This window comes from Phyllosticta citribraziliensis, assembly GCF_038025025.1.
Source record: "Phyllosticta citribraziliensis strain CPC 17464 chromosome Unknown J3D65scaffold_13, whole genome shotgun sequence".
Lineage (NCBI taxonomy): Eukaryota > Fungi > Ascomycota > Dothideomycetes > Botryosphaeriales > Phyllostictaceae > Phyllosticta > Phyllosticta citribraziliensis.
In genome coordinates this window covers 263,569-282,648 of record NW_027117350.1, presented here as the reverse complement: position 1 = coordinate 282,648, position 19,080 = coordinate 263,569, and the positions used below count along the sequence as shown (strand labels likewise).

At 57.7% G+C, this 19,080-nt stretch overlaps 8 protein-coding genes across 8 annotated transcripts; 2 read left to right on the top strand and 6 right to left on the bottom strand.

The window, feature by feature from the left end:
- Positions 1–154: 154 nt before the first annotated feature.
- J3D65DRAFT_662169 (pseudouridine synthase) lies at positions 155–1,878 on the bottom strand. The gene is made up of 2 exons (XM_066802621.1): positions 1,757–1,878; positions 155–1,703 (listed from the first exon to the last, which is right to left on the bottom strand). Exons 1-2 carry the CDS (start codon positions 1,842–1,844, stop codon positions 262–264), a joined length of 1,530 nt encoding a protein of 509 aa, XP_066650715.1. The 5' UTR covers positions 1,845–1,878; the 3' UTR covers positions 155–261.
- Positions 1,879–2,000: 122 nt separating this feature from the next.
- On the top strand, positions 2,001–4,586 carry J3D65DRAFT_596479 (uncharacterized protein). The gene is made up of 2 exons (XM_066797840.1): positions 2,001–3,898; positions 3,976–4,586. The coding sequence occupies exons 1-2, from the start codon at positions 2,109–2,111 to the stop codon at positions 4,109–4,111; spliced, it is 1,926 nt and encodes a 641-aa protein (XP_066650714.1). The 5' UTR covers positions 2,001–2,108; the 3' UTR covers positions 4,112–4,586.
- A 219-nt stretch (positions 4,587–4,805) lies between these two features.
- On the bottom strand, positions 4,806–7,359 carry J3D65DRAFT_662167 (uncharacterized protein). Its single transcript, XM_066802620.1, has 2 exons — positions 6,386–7,359; positions 4,806–6,336 (listed from the first exon to the last, which is right to left on the bottom strand). The coding sequence occupies exons 1-2, from the start codon at positions 7,056–7,058 to the stop codon at positions 5,147–5,149; spliced, it is 1,863 nt and encodes a 620-aa protein (XP_066650713.1). The 5' UTR covers positions 7,059–7,359; the 3' UTR covers positions 4,806–5,146.
- Positions 7,360–9,279, bottom strand: J3D65DRAFT_639036 (myo-inositol-1-phosphate synthase). The gene is made up of 2 exons (XM_066801674.1): positions 7,701–9,279; positions 7,360–7,648 (listed from the first exon to the last, which is right to left on the bottom strand). Exons 1-2 carry the CDS (start codon positions 9,159–9,161, stop codon positions 7,511–7,513), a joined length of 1,599 nt encoding a protein of 532 aa, XP_066650712.1. The 5' UTR covers positions 9,162–9,279; the 3' UTR covers positions 7,360–7,510.
- A 1,955-nt stretch (positions 9,280–11,234) lies between these two features.
- Positions 11,235–13,999, bottom strand: J3D65DRAFT_606904 (uncharacterized protein; the record flags this gene model as incomplete). Its single annotated transcript, XM_066798468.1, has 3 exons — positions 11,235–11,608; positions 11,672–13,672; positions 13,732–13,999. The coding sequence occupies 3 exons, from the start codon at positions 13,997–13,999 to the stop codon at positions 11,235–11,237; spliced, it is 2,643 nt and encodes an 880-aa protein (XP_066650711.1).
- A 210-nt stretch (positions 14,000–14,209) lies between these two features.
- On the bottom strand, positions 14,210–15,037 carry J3D65DRAFT_687095 (uncharacterized protein; the record flags this gene model as incomplete). Its single annotated transcript, XM_066803839.1, has 1 exon — positions 14,210–15,037. One exon carries the CDS (start codon positions 15,035–15,037, stop codon positions 14,420–14,422), a length of 618 nt encoding a protein of 205 aa, XP_066650710.1. The 3' UTR covers positions 14,210–14,419.
- A 670-nt stretch (positions 15,038–15,707) lies between these two features.
- J3D65DRAFT_131099 (uncharacterized protein) lies at positions 15,708–16,482 on the bottom strand. The gene has a single exon (XM_066793890.1). The coding sequence runs from the start codon at positions 16,364–16,366 to the stop codon at positions 15,893–15,895; it is 474 nt and encodes a 157-aa protein (XP_066650709.1). The 5' UTR covers positions 16,367–16,482; the 3' UTR covers positions 15,708–15,892.
- Positions 16,483–17,791: 1,309 nt separating this feature from the next.
- J3D65DRAFT_639023 (uncharacterized protein) lies at positions 17,792–18,852 on the top strand. Its single transcript, XM_066801673.1, has 3 exons — positions 17,792–18,272; positions 18,401–18,556; positions 18,584–18,852. The coding sequence occupies exons 1-3, from the start codon at positions 18,202–18,204 to the stop codon at positions 18,825–18,827; spliced, it is 471 nt and encodes a 156-aa protein (XP_066650708.1). The 5' UTR covers positions 17,792–18,201; the 3' UTR covers positions 18,828–18,852.
- The last annotated feature ends 228 nt before the right edge of the window (positions 18,853–19,080 follow it).

Sequence of the window (19,080 nt, the reverse complement as noted above, 5' to 3'; positions counted from 1 at the left end):
TTGGACTTTCTTTGCATAGCTGAATACCTTGGCGCCATAGCAGCTGCGCGTTTGTGCGCGCGCGGCCGAAATGAATGCTTGATATGTTGGATCTTTGCTTGGTTGACTGAGCGGTGTTACGTGCCAAGTCATTCATGATGTCCCGGGTTGCATGCTGGGAAATGAGTTTTTATTGTCATGTCCGAGCCCGCTGGCTGGGATGAGAGAAGATGAAGAAGTGAAGCCAGAAGCCCCCAGAAAACAAAGTGCAGCCACCCATGCTTACATGTCACCCCAATCGTCGTCATCGTCCAACTCCGTCTTGGAGCTCCTCTGCTGCGTCGTTGTTGCCGGTGCCTCGCCCCTCTTTTCCGGTGTCTTCGACCTTCTCTCACGACTCTGGTTCCTCGGCGGAGACGCCGCCTTCTCCCAACCCCTATTTCCCCTCTCCCTCTCCGGTTTCCTCTCCTCCTGCGCGGCCCGCTTCCTCTCGCTCTGCTCTCCATTCCACGGTCGTGACGCGCCCTGCTCCCTCACCGTAACATCCCCATTGCTCTCCTCAGCATCCATCCACTCCCAAAGATACTGGCGCACCTTGGGGCCCCAGACCTGCTCGCCGGCCTTCAGTTCGTCCCACTCGAGGACGTTCTTGCCGAGCTCGAAGTGCGCCTGCTTGGTGCGCTTGAGCGCCGTCATGACGGCGATGCTGTCCATGGCGACGGCGAGCTCGTGGATGAAGCTGCGCACGTAGAAGCCCGAGGACGCAGTGATGCGGATGCGAGCGGCGGGGGCTTGCGTGCCGTCGGTGAGGGGCGAGGAGGAGGCGGATGTTGTGTCGGGGGCGGCGGTTGCGGAAGCGGAGTCGTCGGCGTGTGTCTTCTTGGTCGGAAGCTCGCTGTCTTGGTCTTGCTCGCCGTCGCGTTTCCTCTTGAGGTCCTGAGACGCGGCAGCATCGTCGGTCGACTTGTCGGCCGGCTCCTCCTGCGCGTTCTGCTGTTTCCGCGCAGCGCGGTATTCCCTCGTGATTTTGGACAGCGACGCTTCGACCAACTTGTCCGCGTTTGCCTTCATCTCCTCCGGGGCCTCGGGCTCCGCCGACGCGTTCTCCAAAACGTACTTCTGGCCGTGGGTGCCGCCGGGCATGAATTCGAGCAGCTCCAGCTCCGACACCTCGACGGGGCGTTCGTCCAGGTCGGGAATCTCCTTGCCCTCGCGCGCGTACTCGTACATCTTCTTGCCGTTGACCTTGATGGCCGAGAAGATGGGCGGCTTTTGCGTGAACTTGCCGCGGTACACGTCCAGCGTCTTTTCAATCAGCTCCTTGGTGATGTGGCCGTAGGGTCCGCGCTTCAAGATCTTGCCGCACACGTCGAACGAGTCGGACGTTGCGCCGAACAGGACTGTCGCCTCGTACGTCTTGGAGCAGCCACCGAGGAACTGCGATAACGATTTTGTGCCATTGCCTATTCCGACGACGAGAATGCCAGTCGCTAATGGGTCCAGTGTGCCGCCGTGTCCGATCTTGACGTTTTTGGTGCGGTTGGGGCCTTTGGGTCGGCGGTTGTTCTCCCGCCTCCACTCTTTAACGCTCTTTTGCTGTTCTTTGAGGAGGGGTTGGAAGGTGGATGAGCTGTTGAATTGCGCGCTAACCTCATCCAGCACCTTTTGCGAGCTCATGTGGTCCATGGGGTCTTTGGGCTTTTCAATCGTCGGCTTGTTGATCGCTGCAGTCTGTTCATTAGCTCTGGCGCATCTTCTGGTTTTGGCCTTTACATACCAAAGACTCCTTGGAGCACATGGGGGGCGTTGACGCGTGCCATAATCAATCGCGAAGCAATCACTCTCTCAAGGTAGTGTGATGTCATGGAGAGGAAGTCCAGCAGGGCAAGGAAAAGAAGCTGGACTTTTGGGACGAGAAAAGGCGCCGGCCAATCACCGGCCGCTGAACCCAATGATGGCGCGCGCACAGATCCTCGCCGCGGAAGACGCGCCCGCGGTTCAAGTTCCACCAGGCGGTCCATCTCCGCTTCACCTCCGCTCTCCATCATCGCCTTTCCTCTTTGCGACGCGCGCTACACCAGCATGTCAATGTCGAATGTCGCGTTGATACACGACAATCTTACACCAAGATGCCCGTTCACGAGTCCGAAGTCCTGAGGCCGCGACACCCCTCCATCACCAACGAGAACGACTGGGAGGAGTTTATCCTCGAAAACGCCAAAGTATGCGATGATGAGACAAAGAGCCTAACGACGCTATTACACACAGACAACCTCTCGCCAGTTACTGTCGTCGGCCGCCTCAAGACCGTGGCGCCGGAACAGGCCCACCTTCTGCGCAACTCCCAACCCCGCAATACCGTGATTGAAGTTCGCAACGTTACACGCTTTGCATATGGCCAGTACGCAGACGGCGAGGTCGCAGTATGGGCACTGGGCGATGCTGGCTGGTTTAAGTTGCACCCGTCGCGCAGTTATGAGAGCATCTTCGAAGGCATGGTTGCAGCAATCAACTTGCTTTACCACATTGGGGACCTCTACCAAAAGGGCGTACAGGACGGCAGCGCCAAGGCGATATTCCAGCGCGTCGCGAAAGACATGCCCAAGGAATACCAGAGCGCGAAAGCGGTCCAGGAGACGATATACGAGCATCGAGACTTTTTGCTCCTATCTATGCTCAACGCGGATAATGGCCCGCCGTGGATGTACACGGACATCTATTTGCACCTCAAGGCCAAGTTTCCGGACAGCCATGCGGACATGGTGCGCAAGAAGGCGGGAAAGAAGCGCATCGAAAGAAAGCAAAAGACACAGCCGGCAAGCAAGCCCAAGGTTGCTGAGGCTGCCCCAGATGTTGAGATGACCGATGCTTCAACCGCGCAGACTTCTTCTGCGCGGCCAACTCCCATAAACGCCGCACCATTGAACAAAAGCAATGGACCGCCAAAGAAGGATAATAATTGGTGGGAAACAAAGGTGCTGTGGGAAATGGTTCAAAAGGCCCACGCCCAGGGAATTCTGTCGCAAGACGACCTCACTGTCGAAAATTGCGCCAAGATCATGACCAGGAGATACGAAGTGGACGATGAGAGTTTGGCGGCAGATTACATACGGGCTCATGCGTCCAACTTGGTGTGGATGATGGCGCACAAAAAAAGGCCAACCGTGCCGTGGACCGAGACTACGGTCTATGCCGAATTGTTGACAGCTCGCCTTTCCCCGGTGGCCCTGAAAAGGGCTTCAGAGCTCAAGGTCTGTCGGAGAAGAGAGCCGTTGCCAGACCCGCAACCAGTCCTACCAACCAGCCAAGGAATAGAGTCAAGCTCGGAAGAAGACATTCAAGAAGTGCGCCGACGCGCAAGAAAAGGCAGGTCCTCAATCCTGCGGCCCAAGAATAGTGCAAACTACTCCGGAAAAGGCGCCAGCAGCGGCGGCAAATCACACCACAGAAGCAGCGGAGAAGAGGACAATGACGAGTCGGAAGATCAGGATCCCCTTTCGCCACACAAGCGCAAACCTCAGGCTGACTGGGAAGTGAGCCAACGCAAGCGCTCGACAACTCGGGATCGGGTACAGACGACCCAAGGCCTCTCCCCTCCGGACTCGGATCAGGAAGATAGCAAAGAATCACTGCCGCTGCGGTGGAAAACGCCCGTCACCAACCGCAGCTCGCGGGTCAACACACCACTTGCAAGCTTCTTACCGTCCATCAAGTCAGAGGCGCCGCCGTCCATCGAGGCGAACTCGCCGGGTGACATCTGGCGCTGCACCATCGACGGCTGCGTGCACAAAGTGTACGGCGCCAGCACCGAGCCTTCGCAGGTGCTGATTGCCGAACACTTGGATCAGCACGACACGAGGAGGAAAGAGGCGATTGAGCTGGTCAAATCGGAAGAGTCTAGGAGCCACTTGCCGGTGACGTGAGTCTCCCCCCCCCCCCCTTTTGTCTGAAAAATGCCACGAAACTTGGTGAGCTGACTTGTATTTTTTGCGCCAGCAATCTCATCAAGCGCATCCGCGAAATGGCAGACTCGCAGCAGAGCTTGCTACAACTGGGCCTGACCGAGCCTGGCGGCGCGGGCGCCGGAAGCACTACGCCGCCTTTCCCCCGCCCCATACGAAGACACTACTAACCCTTTCTCCTCCCTCTTCATTTCCTGCTTTGCGGCCGTTCTTGAATTGACAAAAGTCCCCTCTCCCCCTCATATTCTCTCCGTCCCTCTGTTCTCCACTACTACTCTCAGATTCTCCCCTCCTGTACCAACAGTACCGTTTTGCCACACCCCTTTCTCTCCTCACCTTTGACCGTTTTGGCGTTTTGCGCGGAGAGATACAGACAGACGGCGGTGGGCTCTTTTGCGGGATTATACCTCTGACTGGATCGGCGCACTTTTTGTTTTCCACGCTTCCTTGACTCTCCCCGATTGGGAGTGACGGCGGGAGCAGATGTTGAGTTGAAGTCCTTGCCCCCTCTCCGTTTCTAGTTGTTTTTCTGTCACCTTTCTTTCGATGCGCTTGGAGAGAGGAATTGGGTGAAGGAGAGTACTCGAGCCGTCAGATACGTTGTTGTCTTTGTGGACACATCAATGAATGCAGATGAATCAGTGTGTTTGAAGGATGTGTATTCCTCGGGAAAGTTGATAAAACCCGCCTTTGAACCCGCCCATAGGACCCCTGACACCCGCACACACAAGCTACAGTAATCTTGTCTATTCAAGTGATGCTCCACTCTTGTTCTTCCTCCTCTCCATCTTGATGCTTGTCCTTCTACCTTCGTCTCACTTTCCACGTAGACTGTATGCACGCTTCACGTACTTGACAGGCCAGTTGGATGGGTAGAGCAATTACAAAAGCTAACTAGCTATAGACGAAGAGAGTATCTAGTAAACATCAATTGTGCAATGCGATTGCGGCAGCAAGTAGAGAAGCTTCGGTGTTCGTTGGCAAAGCGATTTGGAGACGATGGAGCTGGGAGTCGGGAAAGTGATTGATGCGTGGTTGAAAAGTTGGGTGTAGTTGTTCCAGTATATCGGCGAATGTTGCAAATGTAGCAAATGCTGGGGTGTCGTGTGTCGTCGGTTCGATGGTTCTTTCGGCGGTGGGTTTGTGTGCATCCTCGCTCCTCAGCTCTGGCCCTCTCCGCCTCATCTCCCTCCGCCCTCTCCCTCCTACAACGAGACGCCCAAAACATACAACCTGACAACCTCCTCTCCCTTCTCCTTCTCCTTCCCCACCATCCCCATCCCCTTTCCCGCTCCCCGCTCCCTCTCCCCCTCGTCCACACCACCATCACCTTCGTCCCACCCCTCTTCTCCACACAGCCCCACAAACAGACTCACCCGCACCCACGCACACCTTGCCTCCAGCGCCCGCAGCGTCTCTCTATCCAGCGTCGCCAACTCCCTCGCGCAGAGGCCGAAGAGCTGCGCCCATGCTTCCTCATACCAGATGAGCTTGCCCGATGTCATGCTGCCTGTTTCGTCGTGTATGGTGCCGATGGCGCGGGGGTTGAGGCGAAGAGGCACCATCACTTTGTCACCGTAATCATGATCACCATTGCCCTGTTCTCCAGTATAACTGTTGCCGTTGTTGTTGTTGACGCTCAAGTCGGAGGTGCCATCTGGAGAGGAGGTAGAGGAGCAAGAAGGGCACGCAACGCTAGGCACATTGGCGAAGAGGGGATAGTCGCACCGCGCGCACTGCCCGCTCAGCAGCTGGCCGCGCTGGTGCAGCGAGACGAGGTTGAGTGGCGCCAGCAGCACGGAGAGGTAGCCTGTCAGTGTGACGGAAGGGTGGCGCCGCGCGAAGGCGTCGAGGGATGCGAGCGTGTGGAGGATGCAGTTTGCGGGCGTGAGGATGGTCTTCTGCTCTTCGCGCCTGCCATTGGCTTTGGTGTCGGCGTTGTTGGCATTGTTGACCGCGTTGGTTGCAGGGACGCTGCTGAATAGCGACGCAAAGCGGCTCATTGGGAACGCCGGATTGATGTGGCCCCTCTTGCGCATACGCGCCGCGTAGGCGCGCAGCCACAGGGCATCGCGGACGGGCGGGTCGACGTCGACGGTCGACGACGACGTGAGGTTGAGCCAGAGCTTGGACGCCGCGGCGTTGGAGCGGTTGCCGGGGTTCGTGAGGAGGAGGATGGTGCGGCCGGGCGACCAGGCGGCGGCCGAGTGCGTCGAGTAGTCCCAGAGGGTCAGCGTTGCTTCGGTGGCTGTGTTGTCGAAGAGGTGGACCGTGAGGTTGGTCGTGGGTGTGTTATCCTTGCGGGTTACTGCGGGTGGGGAGTGTGAGTAGGTGAGGAGTGTCTTTGTCTTGTGCCTCTTCTTCTTCTCCTTCGCCTTGGACTTGGGGTTCCTTGCTCTTTCGGGGCACCAGAGCGGGTGATGACAGGAGGGAGAACGGCAAACCTTTCTTCCTCACGCCCACACTCTTAACGCACACCACAACCCTGACCACCTCACCCATCCGCTCATCATCAAAGCCCCCCTGGGCAAATCTCTCCAGCGTCATCAGCTCCGCCTTCACAGCCTCCCTCCTCCACGTCTCACCAGAACCCCTTGGCCTCTCTTCCCCGCCGCTGTCCTCTTGAATCACCTGCACATGGCACCCACGATCGCGCTCAGGGAACACGCTCGCGCAAAGCCGCGCCACCGGCGGCGCCAACTTGCCGTCCTCGCTGATGCCGACATGCGTCGTCCACACGGCGACTCTCGTACCCAAGCGCATCGGGTAGGCAGTGTCAGCATACCAGAGGCGCACAGTAACGAGACCGGTGCCATCGAGGCCGCGCAGGATTAGGCGCAGGCAGCCCGTCGCCGCGCGCGGTGAACTACCGCTGCTGCCGCCTCCGTTGCTGCTGGCGTTGTTGGGGTAGTGGAAGACGTTGACGACACGTCCGGAAAAGGTGACGGCGGCGCTGCTGGGCGCGAGCGAGGCAATGGCGACGGCGGTGTAGGGGCGCGTGCCGGGCGCTGCGGCGAAGGGCTGCGTGTACTCTGTTGCGTATCTTGGCGGTCTGGGCTTCGTGATTATGCGCTCGCTGGCGGTGAAGCCATCGCCGGGGATGTACGTTGAAGGCATGGAGGAGGACGGTGTTGGGAGGGTTGCGCTCGATGAATTGCTGCTTGTGGGTGGTGGTGGCGGCGCGCTGGGCGAAGAGGACTTTTGGGGGCTGAAGTAGGATGGATGGATGCGGATTGGGAAGGCATTGGGTGGTGGTGGGGTGAAAAAAGAGGATGAGCGGGGTGTGGATGGAGGAAAGTGGGAAGTTTCTCGAGACCTGCATGCTCGATGTGAGGGTGAGGTTGGAGCGTGGGCCGAGCCTCGACGAGTGAGTTTTGCACCTCATTTACCATGGCGCACAGCAACACAGGCCAGAAATTGACTCGGGAAGTTTTGTATTGAATGAGCGACTGGAGTCAGAATTCAATCCATCGCGTTGCGTTGAAGCAAGCTTCCTCCTCGACCACAAGCACTCATGTTGAACTCAGCGCGCAGCCCTTGCCATTACCTACCTTACATAGCGATGCAGCTCAAGCAAACAGCTTGTGCTCCAGCGTCATGTCGTTTTCGGGCTCGAGGCCGACACAAGCGCGGAAAATGTTCAAGACGGCGTTGCGCTGCTTGCCCAGCGCGTTGACGACGGGCGTGCCGGGCGGCGTAAGCGGAGCCTGGGCAGGAATGTTAGCAAACAGCTTTTGATGATGGATGAAATCGACTGACCTTGAGCATGAAGCTCAGAACGCTCAGCACCGAGTGGAAACCCTTGAAATCCTCGTCCTCGCGCCTCCACTGTATGCGCGTCATCATCTCCGCCACGAGCACCAGATCAATGATCAAGGGACTAGCCAGCAAGCTATCCTCGCAGACATTGAAGATGCTAATGGTCTGATGGCCGCCCATGAAAATTTGGGCGTAGTACTCGTCGAGGGCGCGCTTGTTGTCACCGACGGCGGGCATGTACTTGATGACGACCGTGTGGTCCGGGTGCTCGTCGGGCTCGTACAGCAGATGGTTGGCGGCCACCATGTCATCGACGACGTTGCTCTTGCTGATTTCCTTGCTGCGGAACTGCTTCTGCGAAGACAGGTTCTTGCCGTCGTTGTTGCCCAGGTGGTTGTAGGATGCAATCGACGTCAGCTTGATGCCCGCGTTGATCATGAACTCGACCAACGCCGACTTCATCTTGGTCTGTCCCGACTTGAAGTCATCGCCGCCGATAAAAGCGGAATGCTTGTCGGCGAGCTCAAGAGCACCGGGCACAAAAGTGTTCTGAGGCGAACCATTGATGAACGGCGTGCCTTCGAGAATCGACGCCACAGCGAAGACGGTCGAAGGCGACACCTCGGCATGGCCAGCCTTGATGGACGCGAGTAGGTTGTCCGCCGTGTCGTTGACGCCAGGCACAATGTCGGCATAGCGCTCCGTGTTGGCAGTCCACTGCACAATCACCTTGTCAAGGCCATTAGCGGCCTTGAAGTCGCGAATGTCCTGGCGAATCTTCTCAACGTGCTCCCAGCAGGCGACAGAGCCAGGGAGCACATTGTCGGCGCGGTCCTCTTGGTTGGCAGCAATAAAGTCTGGGTAATAGACGCTTGGAAGCGGCTTCATGCCAGTCATCTCCTTGCGGACGAGCTGCTTGAGGGCCGGCTCGAGCACGCAAGCCCGGTCCATGGCTTCGGCGAGGTTCATGCCGCTAATGTCCCATCCGCCAACCACGAGGTCGTTGGGGTGGACCATGGGCACGAGCTTGTTGAAGGGAATGTTGACGTCCTTGCCGGTCTTTGCGTCGGTGCCAATCTTGACGGTCGAGGCCATGATCAGAGAGCCGTAGTAGTTCGCAGCTTGCTTGCCCTCGCGAGTGTCCCAGACAAGACCGCGCTTGTTGGCGATGATGCCCGCCGTGACGGTGGTGCCGTTGTTGCCGCCCCATCCAACGAGCATCATGCCGACCTTGGGGACCTTGCGGTCGACCTTGAAGTCGTACACACTCTCCTTGGGCGTGGCGAGAAGCTTGCCATCCTCGGCCGTCTCGATTGCCGTGGTGCGGTAGGTGTACTTGGTGTTGATTTCGTTGTCGGTGTAGGACACGTTGGGCGAGTTCACCGCAAAGATTTCGCCGGCCTGGGCAGAAGCCGAGCGGCCATTGCCGTTGGCAACGTCGCAGTCTGCGTGGGGAGCCATGTTGGATGTGTAGAGATTCGGGGTTGGGTGGTTCAGTGCACTAGTTTATCTGATGTAGGGGGAATCCGATGCTCCTCCAGCAGGGGAAGTGCGTCGGCCGGCGAAAGGATGGTGAACACTGCGTACGCCGTCAAAACATGATACACACAGCATTGCAGCCCTTGAACCACATCGAGTCCATGGCGGGCGACAAAAGACGACTCACGAGTTGAGAAGGTTGGAGAAAATGTTTGGTTCTGGGCAATGGCCCCTGAGTCTTTGCGGCGAACGAGATGGAAAGGCGCAGGAGGTGCAATGGCAGCAAAGACTGGGCGTTTGGTACAGGAAAAGGAGACGGATGGGAACGGCGCAGAGGCAGCTCTTTATACGCTGCCGATGGCTCCCGTCGACCGCCCCCCATCAGCTCATCAGCGTGCCGACGCAAGCACAGCGGGGCTCCCACAATTTGCTCACAACGGAGGACAGGCAGTGCATGTGCGCGGACGGGCAGGATGCAGCCACCCACCAGGTCCCGATAAGAGGCCCCGGCTAGACCGAAACCGACGGGTAGTGCAGTTTAGCTCATGTAATGGCAAGCGGATCTCGATGGGCCAGAGACCGAGTCGCTCCCGGAAGCGCGGTGAATGGGCACGGCACGGAGCCGTGTGAGCCTGGAAGCCGCGGGAGGCCATATTGGCTTCCCATCATGGTGGCCGTTTGCCTTTGGACGATAGGAGGCCGTTGGCCAAGAAGAAGCTGTTGGCGTGCAGAGAGTCGGGCGTGCTGGTGCAGAGTGGTAAACAAGACCCCTCATCCCCTCGTTCCCGCCTGTGCGGTACTCCTCGGCCCCGTCACGCGACGTCAGCGGCAGCTTGGCACCGTCCCCTTTCGCGCCGGAGCACCGGAACAAGACGCAGCCTGTCGACCATGCGCAACTCCACGCTCTTCGCATGCCACGTATCCTCATCAGGCCTGCCGCTCATATCAGCGACCCGGTGTGGGTAATGCCAATTAGCCAACGCTTTTGCCGTCGCCGGCGATTGCGTCGATAACCGGACGCCCTGCGCCAGCCGCCGCCGCCGTCGGTCGCGCGTTTTCCGAGGGGGAGCCACCGCCCAGCGTGAGGGGCTGCGAACACCAACATGTCGGTGGAACAGGTGGTCGTTGGGAAGGACTCTAGAAGCCGACTGGGTCGGAAGAGGCTTTGGAAAGGAGCTTTTGATCTTGTTTTTCTCGACTTGGAAAGGAGAATGACTTGAAAGAAACGTGGTAGAGAGGGGTCCGCTAGCCGCGACGATAGCTTCTAGCGGACCACCTTCAGCTCTCCAAGACACCAAGGTATCAAGCAGACGACAAAGGAAACAGAGAAAAGAAAATTGACCGTCTAGAAGCATGTCAGCAACATCATCGTCTTTCTCATCCATCAGCGAAAGACCGGTCGTGGAGGACGAGCGAACAAGACGGCGAAGTCGACGGGAGTACCAAGTGATCCATTTCACGTGTTGGGCGACAAGAAAGCATGGCAAGAAGCATCGACATCCTCATACGTCTGATGGCAGGAAGAGGTGAGGTTGCGGACGATATATACATTAGCTGTTGCCGTCGGATTCCAGATTCCGGCGTCGCTCGCTAAACTCGATCCTGCCCTCCAAGGGAACCAGATTCCGAACCGCCTCTCTGGCCGACCCTATGCACACCACCACAACGACATCCATCAAATCAACCCAACATGCCAATGACACATTAAACAGAATGAAATTTTTCAGTCACATGATGGTGCAGTACATGACATAAGGAAATGGTAGGGCAAAGAGCTATGGTGTGGGTATAGCAACACAGAAGAAAAACGAACATTCCAACCGCAGTCTGCAGCTACTGCTGCTGCTATTGCCATGCAGGGCGTCGCGCGCCGCAATGGTGGTCCATCGGTAAGAAATAGGGTATAAGGCATTTACAAAAGAGGAAGAGCAGTTGTAGTAGGAAAAAGATCGCTCCGGAAAAAAGGCGTATCAAAACATTGGGATCCGTCCGTCGGCAGTTTTTCGTTTGCTCCAGCGGCGGCAGTAGCAGTCGCCCACCGCGTCGTCAAGTCCCTCACATCATCATCAACCGCGTGCGCCTCCTCTCTGGATTTCTCCTGGCGCCACCGGGCATCAGCATGCCGCCTCTGCCCGGCCCGCTGTTGGCCTGGCGCGCAACGTGGAACGCGTGCCTCTCGCAGTAGGCAACTCCCATGAACTCGAAATAGTCATCGCGCAGCGTCACGCGGCAGATGCCGCACTGGAAACACTGCGGGTGGAACTTGGCGCGGCGCTCCGACTCAACATACTGGCCTTCGATCCCCGTGTCGCAGCTGCAGCACAGCGATCCGTTGAGCTCGTGGTAGTGGCGCGCACAGTACGGCTGGTCCTTGAGCACATAAAAGTCGGTCGTTACAAACGGCGCGCGGCACGTCATGCAAACGAAGCCTGATGTGGGTCAGCATTGCGCGGGTATGAGGTGTGAAACAGGAGCAGGGCGCATAAACTTACATTGCTTGTGCCAGCGCCCGGAAAGGCTACCATCAGCCGCCTTGACGCTTTTACCGACAATTGCCTGTCCGCATCCACGGCAGTTGCCCTTGGTCGGCCTGCTGGGGCGCCTACCAGCCGAATCAGCCCGCGGCCTGGCTGGCGATTTTGGTGCTGAAACGGGCATGGGAGGAATTGGTGGCTTCTCAGCGGTCTGAAACACGGTCGAAATCTCAGGAAACGCTGACGAGTCCGACGGTCTCAGGGTGATTGGAGTGAAAAGACCCTTCTGGATCGCGGGGTCCATTGGGGATTCCGGAGGATCGTCGGCAGAGGGAGGAGGATTGACTGAAGTGTTGATGGGAGGAGGAGGAGGAGGTCGTGCTGCTTGCTGCAGATTCTGTCGGCTCGGGCTCTTGCGAGGCACTGGAGGCAATTCCTCAGCACGAAGGTTTGGACGAGAAGTCGAGTTGGCCAGGCGGGGGCCGTTGGAGGTGTTTGGGCGCTCGATGGGTGCGTCGAACCGCTGCAGCGGAGAGCCCGGAGCGTCAAACTCGTACGGCATCCTTGGGCGCTCATTTCCTGGCCGACCATTCGAGGTACGCGGACGTTCGTAGGACGAATACTCGGAACGGTCGCTTCCGTATGGTGACAGAACCGGAGGTGCTTGACCTGGACGGCTGCTCACAGTTGCGGTGCGGCTATGAGATGTGCTAGGTCGGCTGCCCCGGCTGCTTGAAGTTCCTGGACGGCTGTCCGAAGTACCGGGTCTTCCACTCGATGTCCCTGGACGGCTACCGGAAGTGCCTGGACGTTCAGTGGAGGCCACTGAGCGCTCAGATCCGGTACCCCGTCGACCGTTGGCTGTCCGTGGCCGTTCGATGGAGTTATCAGCGCGGTATGGCTCGTACAACTTTCCGCTGGACGGCTTGCGGTTGACGAACGGATTCTTGTCGGTTGCCCGAGTCGAAAAGTCTGTGGTTGGCGTGGAGCCAGCCGAGGTGGGAGGGGTAGAGTTGGTGCTGTCACGGCTGCGTCCATCGAATCCGGAGCTTTCAGACGAGGCGGAATCAGAAGGGGCGTGCGACAACGCGGGAGGCCGACGAAGACCGGTGGGCAAGGGCGGAGCGTCTTCGTAACCAGGGCGCATGTTGTTGACGCCTTTGCTCGAAGTTCGGCGAGGAAATCTCCTGGCGTTTTCACTCTCGAGACGCTCGCTGGGAACATAGATTTCTTTGGCCTGAACTTTGGACGGGCTTTGCCACCACTCCGGAACCGAGTCGTTTGATGGTGGGGGGGATGAAAATTGAGGAGGTGATTGAGGGACCTTGTCAGAGGGCCTGCGTGGTAATGAGATTGGAGTCTTGGACACGGACTCTTTGCGGATTGTCAATGGCCTTGGAACAACGGGCGTGGGCGTCTTTTCCTCCTGCAGTTGCTCAAGAAATGCATCGACATCTTGGGGCCGCGCTGGCCGGGCGGGAGCTGGTCTTGCCTTGGGCCCTTGTGGCAATCCAACTGGAGGGGGCTTTTCAGAGCTTACTGTAGACGCATGGCGACGGTGGAAATCTCCAAATGAGCCGCGCGTGGACGGACGAGATCTCGAACGATTCCTCAAAGAACTCAATGTTTCGGACCTCTTGTGGAACCGGCTGCGAGACTCTCGAGATGGCTCATCCTTCTTGGGAAGAGGCGGCGAGGGTTCCTTCGGAGGCGGTGATGGTCTCCTCTCGTACTCATCAAACGGACTCGCGCCAAGCGATCCCACGGGAAATTGATCACGAGACGTTTTTGTTGGTGACGGTCTGGGGGACGGCGATGGTCTCCTCTCACGGCTATCAAATGGACCGGGGGCAATGGCGTTCATTCTTTCCAATATATTGCCACTTTTGGGAGGCCTAGGGCTAAGAGGAGTGCGGCTTGCTCCGGATCTTGGTGTTCTTGGCAGCAATTCGCCCTGAGGATTGAGGGACTTGGTCGGAGATTCGAGATAAGATCCTTTGGTGTCGAGAAATGGAGAGTCTGGGGCGAATGGTTAGGATTCAAGTGGGTCTGACCTGGGCCTCGGGACAGGTACTCACTGGCTGCTTTTGAATCAATGTTGGCCGGTGGCGCTGATCGGCCTCCTTTGAGCATATTGGTGGATAGCTCAGCTGCGCGGTCAAAAAAGCTCCTCATCGACTTGAGACTGGCCTCCTGAGCGGGTGGTGGTGGGTCGGAGGCGGCTGATGGCGCAGCTGGGTTACCGTCGCAAACATGGTCGGCCAACATTGAGATTTCCACCTCGACGCCACAATCCGAACACTTGATGCCGGGCAGGAAGCTGACCGGCCTCATGGTGTCGGCCATGGCTGGCGCTGTCGGCGGCTGGCGCCGTCGCTAGTGGTAGGGCCTCTGATGTGCGGTTCCTGGTATGGCGAATTGGATATGTGTAATGCTGGTTGGAAGGGAGCAAAATCACGCCTTGCCGGCATAGACGCAACTCGCGCGAGAGAGCAGAACCGGGCGGCTCGGTTGCTGGTTTTCAAGTGGAGCAAAATACGGAAGCCTGGAAAGGCTGGCGAGACGGGGGGAGACCGAGGCGGTGATTTTGTGGGTGCAGGCGAATCGGATATAGAGTCGGAGAGAGGTATCAAGACACGTCGGGGGAGGAGAAGTAGTTCAGAGAGCGAAACAGAGATGCAAGACAAGAAGAAAGCACAACGTCAGCGGGGGATGGGATGTAGCAACAGAAGGGGATAGCGGATTGGGGTGCAGGGCAGAGCATTATTAGAGAGGTGCAAAGGCGTTCGGAGGAGGCTTGAATGGGGCAGGGGACGAGCCATGTGGGCATGGAGCTTGGCCTGGCATGCGTCTTGTGCGTACTGGAGCATTCGGTGCTCGAGGCACAGATGGTGCCGTGGCTGCAGTCTCGTTGGCGTCTCGGGATTGAAACTGCGAGTCAAGAGTCGGTCGTCTGGCGGGCGAGGCATGCCCGTGAGTGGACGACGGTTGGACCGTCAACAGCAGAGGGAGAGACCAAGTCCGGCCGTTGTTGATGGTTGAGGTGCGCTGAGGCCCCGATTCGGGCGCCGTGCCTCCGGATGCGGAAGCCCCTGATGATCCCCGGGGGCCGCCTGAGTCAGCGGCATACATGTTGGCAGGACCCTTCGATTCCTTATCTCTTCCTTGTGATGATTCCAGTCGTCGGCTGCGACTTGGCATTCCTGTTCGACCATGGAATCTCTCGCTTGTGTTGTGCCTCTCTCGCTTCACTTGCTTCACTCGGCCTGCGTGTGTTACGTAAGGCTGCCCCACCCCCCAATCAACACCGCCAAAGCGTCGCGGGAGATCTCCATCCATCATCATCGTCATGCTCTCCAGCGTCAGCTTCAATTCTTCCTTCATCGCCGCACCAATCCCAAGCCTACCGTGAAACTCGATCCACTACCCACGCACCCAGCTCGAGCCTGGCTCCCCGTCAACCTTGGGTCCCAAAATGCAAATGCGCCCTGGAAATTCAACCACCCGCCTGAGGCTCTTTTTCTGCCGATTCTCTTAAACCAATTCCGTCTCCTGTCAAGTCTCAGTTCTTCTTTCACATTCCTGCATTCCACCAGCCTTCGGCCATGATCCAACGTCTTCTTCGTTCTCGACGCAGCTCCGTCACGCCCGTTGCCACGACACTCCATTGATTCCCAAACGTTTGTATCAGCTGCCAACTTGGACCGACCTTTGTCCATCGCGTGGCGGCTGTGAGTCGCGTTTCCATTCAGTCGACAAAGTCGCCGTCGCATCAAACGCTCCAGTGTGGCTGGTTGTATGCGAGCTAAGCTTCCAGGGACCAGCGGGCCGCAACCTTGGGCCAAATCGACTTTCAAATTATGGCGCATTAGCCTGCTCGACTGTCTGCCGAGACCACTGGCACAAAACCCGCGAGCCTGAAATTAATAGAGCTGTCGCAAAATTCCAAAAGAGCCCCGTCCTCATTCGCCATGCTTGCTCAAAACCGGCCGCTATCATCGCAATCCCGGCAAACATTTGGGATGCGCCTGGATCCAAGACCGGTTCTTACCGGGATATAATTCTTGGACTCGCCTCGACGAACTTCCTCGTCTTCATGCTGATTTCTCACACGACCTCGCCACCGAGCTTTGTCCGTCTCCAACGTCGCGAAGAATTCCAGTGCCTGGCATCTGACAGCAGTTTTGACCTTTGTCAGCGCCGGCATTTCTCATGCGCTATTTCGAAATACCCGCGCATTCACGCCGTTCTCGATCCAGCTCCTTCCGGGCCTCTTGTCCCATCACTCGGCGCAAAGATTTGAATTTCCAGAACATGAATGCCTTGCATCAAGACCCATATACCAGGACAAAACCTTGTAAATCCGTGGCGCTGTCTTGACATGCCGATATGCGGCGCTGCTCGCAAACAGTAGGCGGCCCCTTGGACAGCCGATGCCGTTACTGAGGCGCGGAAGCTCGACTGAGAAAGCCACAGAGATCTACACGTGAGCGCTACTGTTCCTGCTCTGCCCCAATGCCTTGCGGAAATACCAATTCCGGTGGAGAGACGTACTGTGATGCGCCTCCAAGCCCGATCATCCCATGCGTCCGAAAATATTGATGCGTCTGTTGCACGCTTACCTTCTCTACATGGGCACCAGCATTCGCTTATGCAACAGAGAAGATAAGCAGCGGTGCGCACAATGGCAAGATGTGCGACCGAGAAGAGCATGATTCCCGATGCTGACGCCAACGCCGTGGATTGACTATCGCTCGCAACTTTTGGCCAGGTGAGTTCTAGACGAGTCGAGCTGTGCCTTGTACTTTTGGGGGCGTTCCTGCGCCGCAAAATTGGTGCGCTGTTTTTCCGCAAATCCCAACTCAACCTGTCTTGGGGCGAAGACCTGACATTGCATACTTTGTCTTGCTCTCTGTCAAGTGCCAGGGCTGTGCAAATCCAGCGTATGAATAGGCAACCACATTGCTCTCCCAGAGAGACATCGGGGGATTTCCCTTCTATTCAACAGTCCGATTACACAAGCCGTGATAGAATCGCCTCCAGCGATGTTCTCGCGTTCGTTCGAATCCAAACGGAATGTTCCTGCGGGCTCCACACCACGCCTGCAGACAACTCAGATGCACTTTTTTATCCACCAGAATCCAGAGTGCAACAGCATACCCGACATCCCGTCCCCACGACCCACTGCATGCTCGCGTCCAGCATCCCCACAGACATCTCCAGTCTCCACCACGACGTCGTCTCTCCACCTCCCCAACAAAACCCTAAACACCGGGCCGACGCATGCAGACCAATAGACAAAACGGCAGCAGACAAGCGAACAGACACAGAAAGACAGAGACCGGCGACAGATCCGTGCCACCAATGACGTACGATCGACCTTGCTTCAGTCTCCACCAAAAGCACGGCACGCGCACCGACCCGCTATGCGACCATAGACCAACAACAGGGGGTCGGCAGAGCAAGATTGAAATTGTCACGATGAGGGGTCGGGGCCGGGCTCGATTGCTGATGTGCGCTCTGTGCTCCTACCACCGCGGGCAGCGTACCTTGATGGGCTGGACAAAAGCCTCATCGTATATGGCGTGCGCTTGCTATAATTGTCGACACTTACGATTGGTCATCTCCGACGAGAGTGGCGGCGACGATGCTGGTTGATACAGAGACTCCCTCTTTGCTGCTGCGTCCATGGACATTGTACTCTTGCCCGTAGCAGGACGTGGTTGTTCACAGGCCAGCCAACGACTGCACTTCGCACGCCCCCCACGAACGCACGAACGACATCCCTCTCGCTCATCCCATCGTGGTCCCTGAGCCCGTCGTGTCCATGTCGTGTTTCAGACCCTTTGGGTCGGCCGCATGCCGGCTGTGCTGCTGCTGATGCGCTGCGCTGCGGTGATTTGATGTGGAGAGCGCGCGCTTGGCATCGTGTTGCTGGGCGTAGCATCGAGGGTAACTGAGTATGGTACGTACCTGCAACCTGCGTAGTGTCTTTCAGGTGGAGGAGGCACTTTGGAAGGCGTCGCGGCAGAAAGATAGCAGCAATGCTGAAGCGCACCAAGGAATGGAGGCGGACAGAAAAACAGACTGAGAATGCAGGAACGTCGTCCGCTCAGCTCCAACTCACCACCATAACAGCCACCGAATCCGACAGCAAGCGCCATTACCCTCACCGCCATCATCATCACGATCCAGTCCCATCATCACAATTTCCAAACACCAACCCCGCCGGTTCCTTTCTTTCCTCTCCGCCATGTTATCCCTCCTCGTATCAAAAGCGCGTCATTATTCGCCCGCCCGTAGGCGGCGGCAGCAGCGGCGCTCATCAGCATCACCGGCACGCGCACGGACGCGCTGATGGTTAGCGGTTGGCGTCGGCACTGGCTGAGGTCGTGACTGCGAGCGGACAAGCGAACGGGTCGGCGAGTGAGAGAGACAGCGAGTCAGAAGAAGAGACGGGCCGGAGGAGCAGCGAAAGATGGGACTTTTGGTGGTTTGTGTAAACCCTGAGGCTGAAGCCGACGCATGTTGGACCCTTTTTTACCCTGATGGGCCTGACGACTTTCTCGCTTTCTCATCTCATCGCTTCATTTTCAACAACATCTTCTGCTCTGTCACCGTCCTGTTCATCTTCACACCGTCCTCTGCGCGTCATTCCTCTTCCATTCCTTCCACCAACCTACCAGCCTTCCCGTACACCAGATCCATCAAAAACATCACCATCACCACCACCACGACGAAAAAAAGCGCACCGCAATCTTCCCCGCTCGCATCTCCTCGCCTCTTGTCGCCTCACTGGGATGGCGTCACGGCTGTTCCACGGCCCGTTTCTTTCTCCACACAGGCACACCCGAGTCGGTTGGTTTGCCCGGCTCTTCGGCTCCTCTCCGCCCTCTTCGGTCCGTTGCGGAGACTTGGTTGGCCAAGTAGCCGGTGCCGGCGGGATGCGGAGCAGAGCGGCGTGACTCCGCTTTTTAGCCGGTGGGAGGAGAGGAGGCGCGGGCGAGGACATCGGCTTGCTTGTCGTCGGCTGTTGGTTGTGGAACTGGGGATTGAGTCTTTGATGGCTGTGCTGGGAAAGGAGGAGCTACATCCCGTGAGGATGGCGAAGCGAATGACGCTGTTGCCGACGTGGAGTGTGGAGAAGCGCCAATGCAAAGGCAAGATCAGTTAGTGAGTTGAAGGGTCCTACAATCACGGAATGCGCGCCATCGCTTGTGCGCCGACAATGACGAGAGCGCGCTGGCAAAACGGGGATTGCAAGGAAGGAGCGCAAGGTGAGTGGGTGAATCAACGACGAAAGGGAAAAGCAGAGTGCTCGGCTTAAGCACCATCTGCGAGGCGTGTTCCAGCCTACCAGCCAGACTGCGCTTTGCTGCGCCGAGCCGTGCAAGAAAGATGGGGCGGGCCTTCGAACCAAAGCTTAG

Coding starts and splice junctions, on each gene's coding strand:
- J3D65DRAFT_662169 (XM_066802621.1), bottom strand. CDS start 1,844: ATGACATCACACTACCTTGAGAGAGTGATTGCTTCGCGATTGATTATG. Junction 1,704..1,756: donor TGTGCTCCAAGGAGTCTTTG/GTATGTAAAGGC, acceptor AACAGACTGCAG/CGATCAACAAGCCGACGATT.
- J3D65DRAFT_596479 (XM_066797840.1), top strand. CDS start 2,109: ATGCCCGTTCACGAGTCCGAAGTCCTGAGGCCGCGACACCCCTCCATC. Junction 3,899..3,975: donor AGGAGCCACTTGCCGGTGAC/GTGAGTCTCCCC, acceptor TTTTTGCGCCAG/CAATCTCATCAAGCGCATCC.
- J3D65DRAFT_662167 (XM_066802620.1), bottom strand. CDS start 7,058: ATGCCTTCAACGTACATCCCCGGCGATGGCTTCACCGCCAGCGAGCGC. Junction 6,337..6,385: donor TGTGGGCGTGAGGAAGAAAG/GTTTGCCGTTCT, acceptor GCCCCGAAAGAG/CAAGGAACCCCAAGTCCAAG.
- J3D65DRAFT_639036 (XM_066801674.1), bottom strand. CDS start 9,161: ATGGCTCCCCACGCAGACTGCGACGTTGCCAACGGCAATGGCCGCTCG. Junction 7,649..7,700: donor TTCTGAGCTTCATGCTCAAG/GTCAGTCGATTT, acceptor ATTCCTGCCCAG/GCTCCGCTTACGCCGCCCGG.
- J3D65DRAFT_131099 (XM_066793890.1), bottom strand. CDS start 16,366: ATGCTCTTCTCGGTCGCACATCTTGCCATTGTGCGCACCGCTGCTTAT.
- J3D65DRAFT_639023 (XM_066801673.1), top strand. CDS start 18,202: ATGGGCCTGACGACTTTCTCGCTTTCTCATCTCATCGCTTCATTTTCA. Junction 18,273..18,400: donor ACATCTTCTGCTCTGTCACC/GTCCTGTTCATC, acceptor GACGAAAAAAAG/CGCACCGCAATCTTCCCCGC. Junction 18,557..18,583: donor CTCTCCGCCCTCTTCGGTCC/GTTGCGGAGACT, acceptor TTGGCCAAGTAG/CCGGTGCCGGCGGGATGCGG.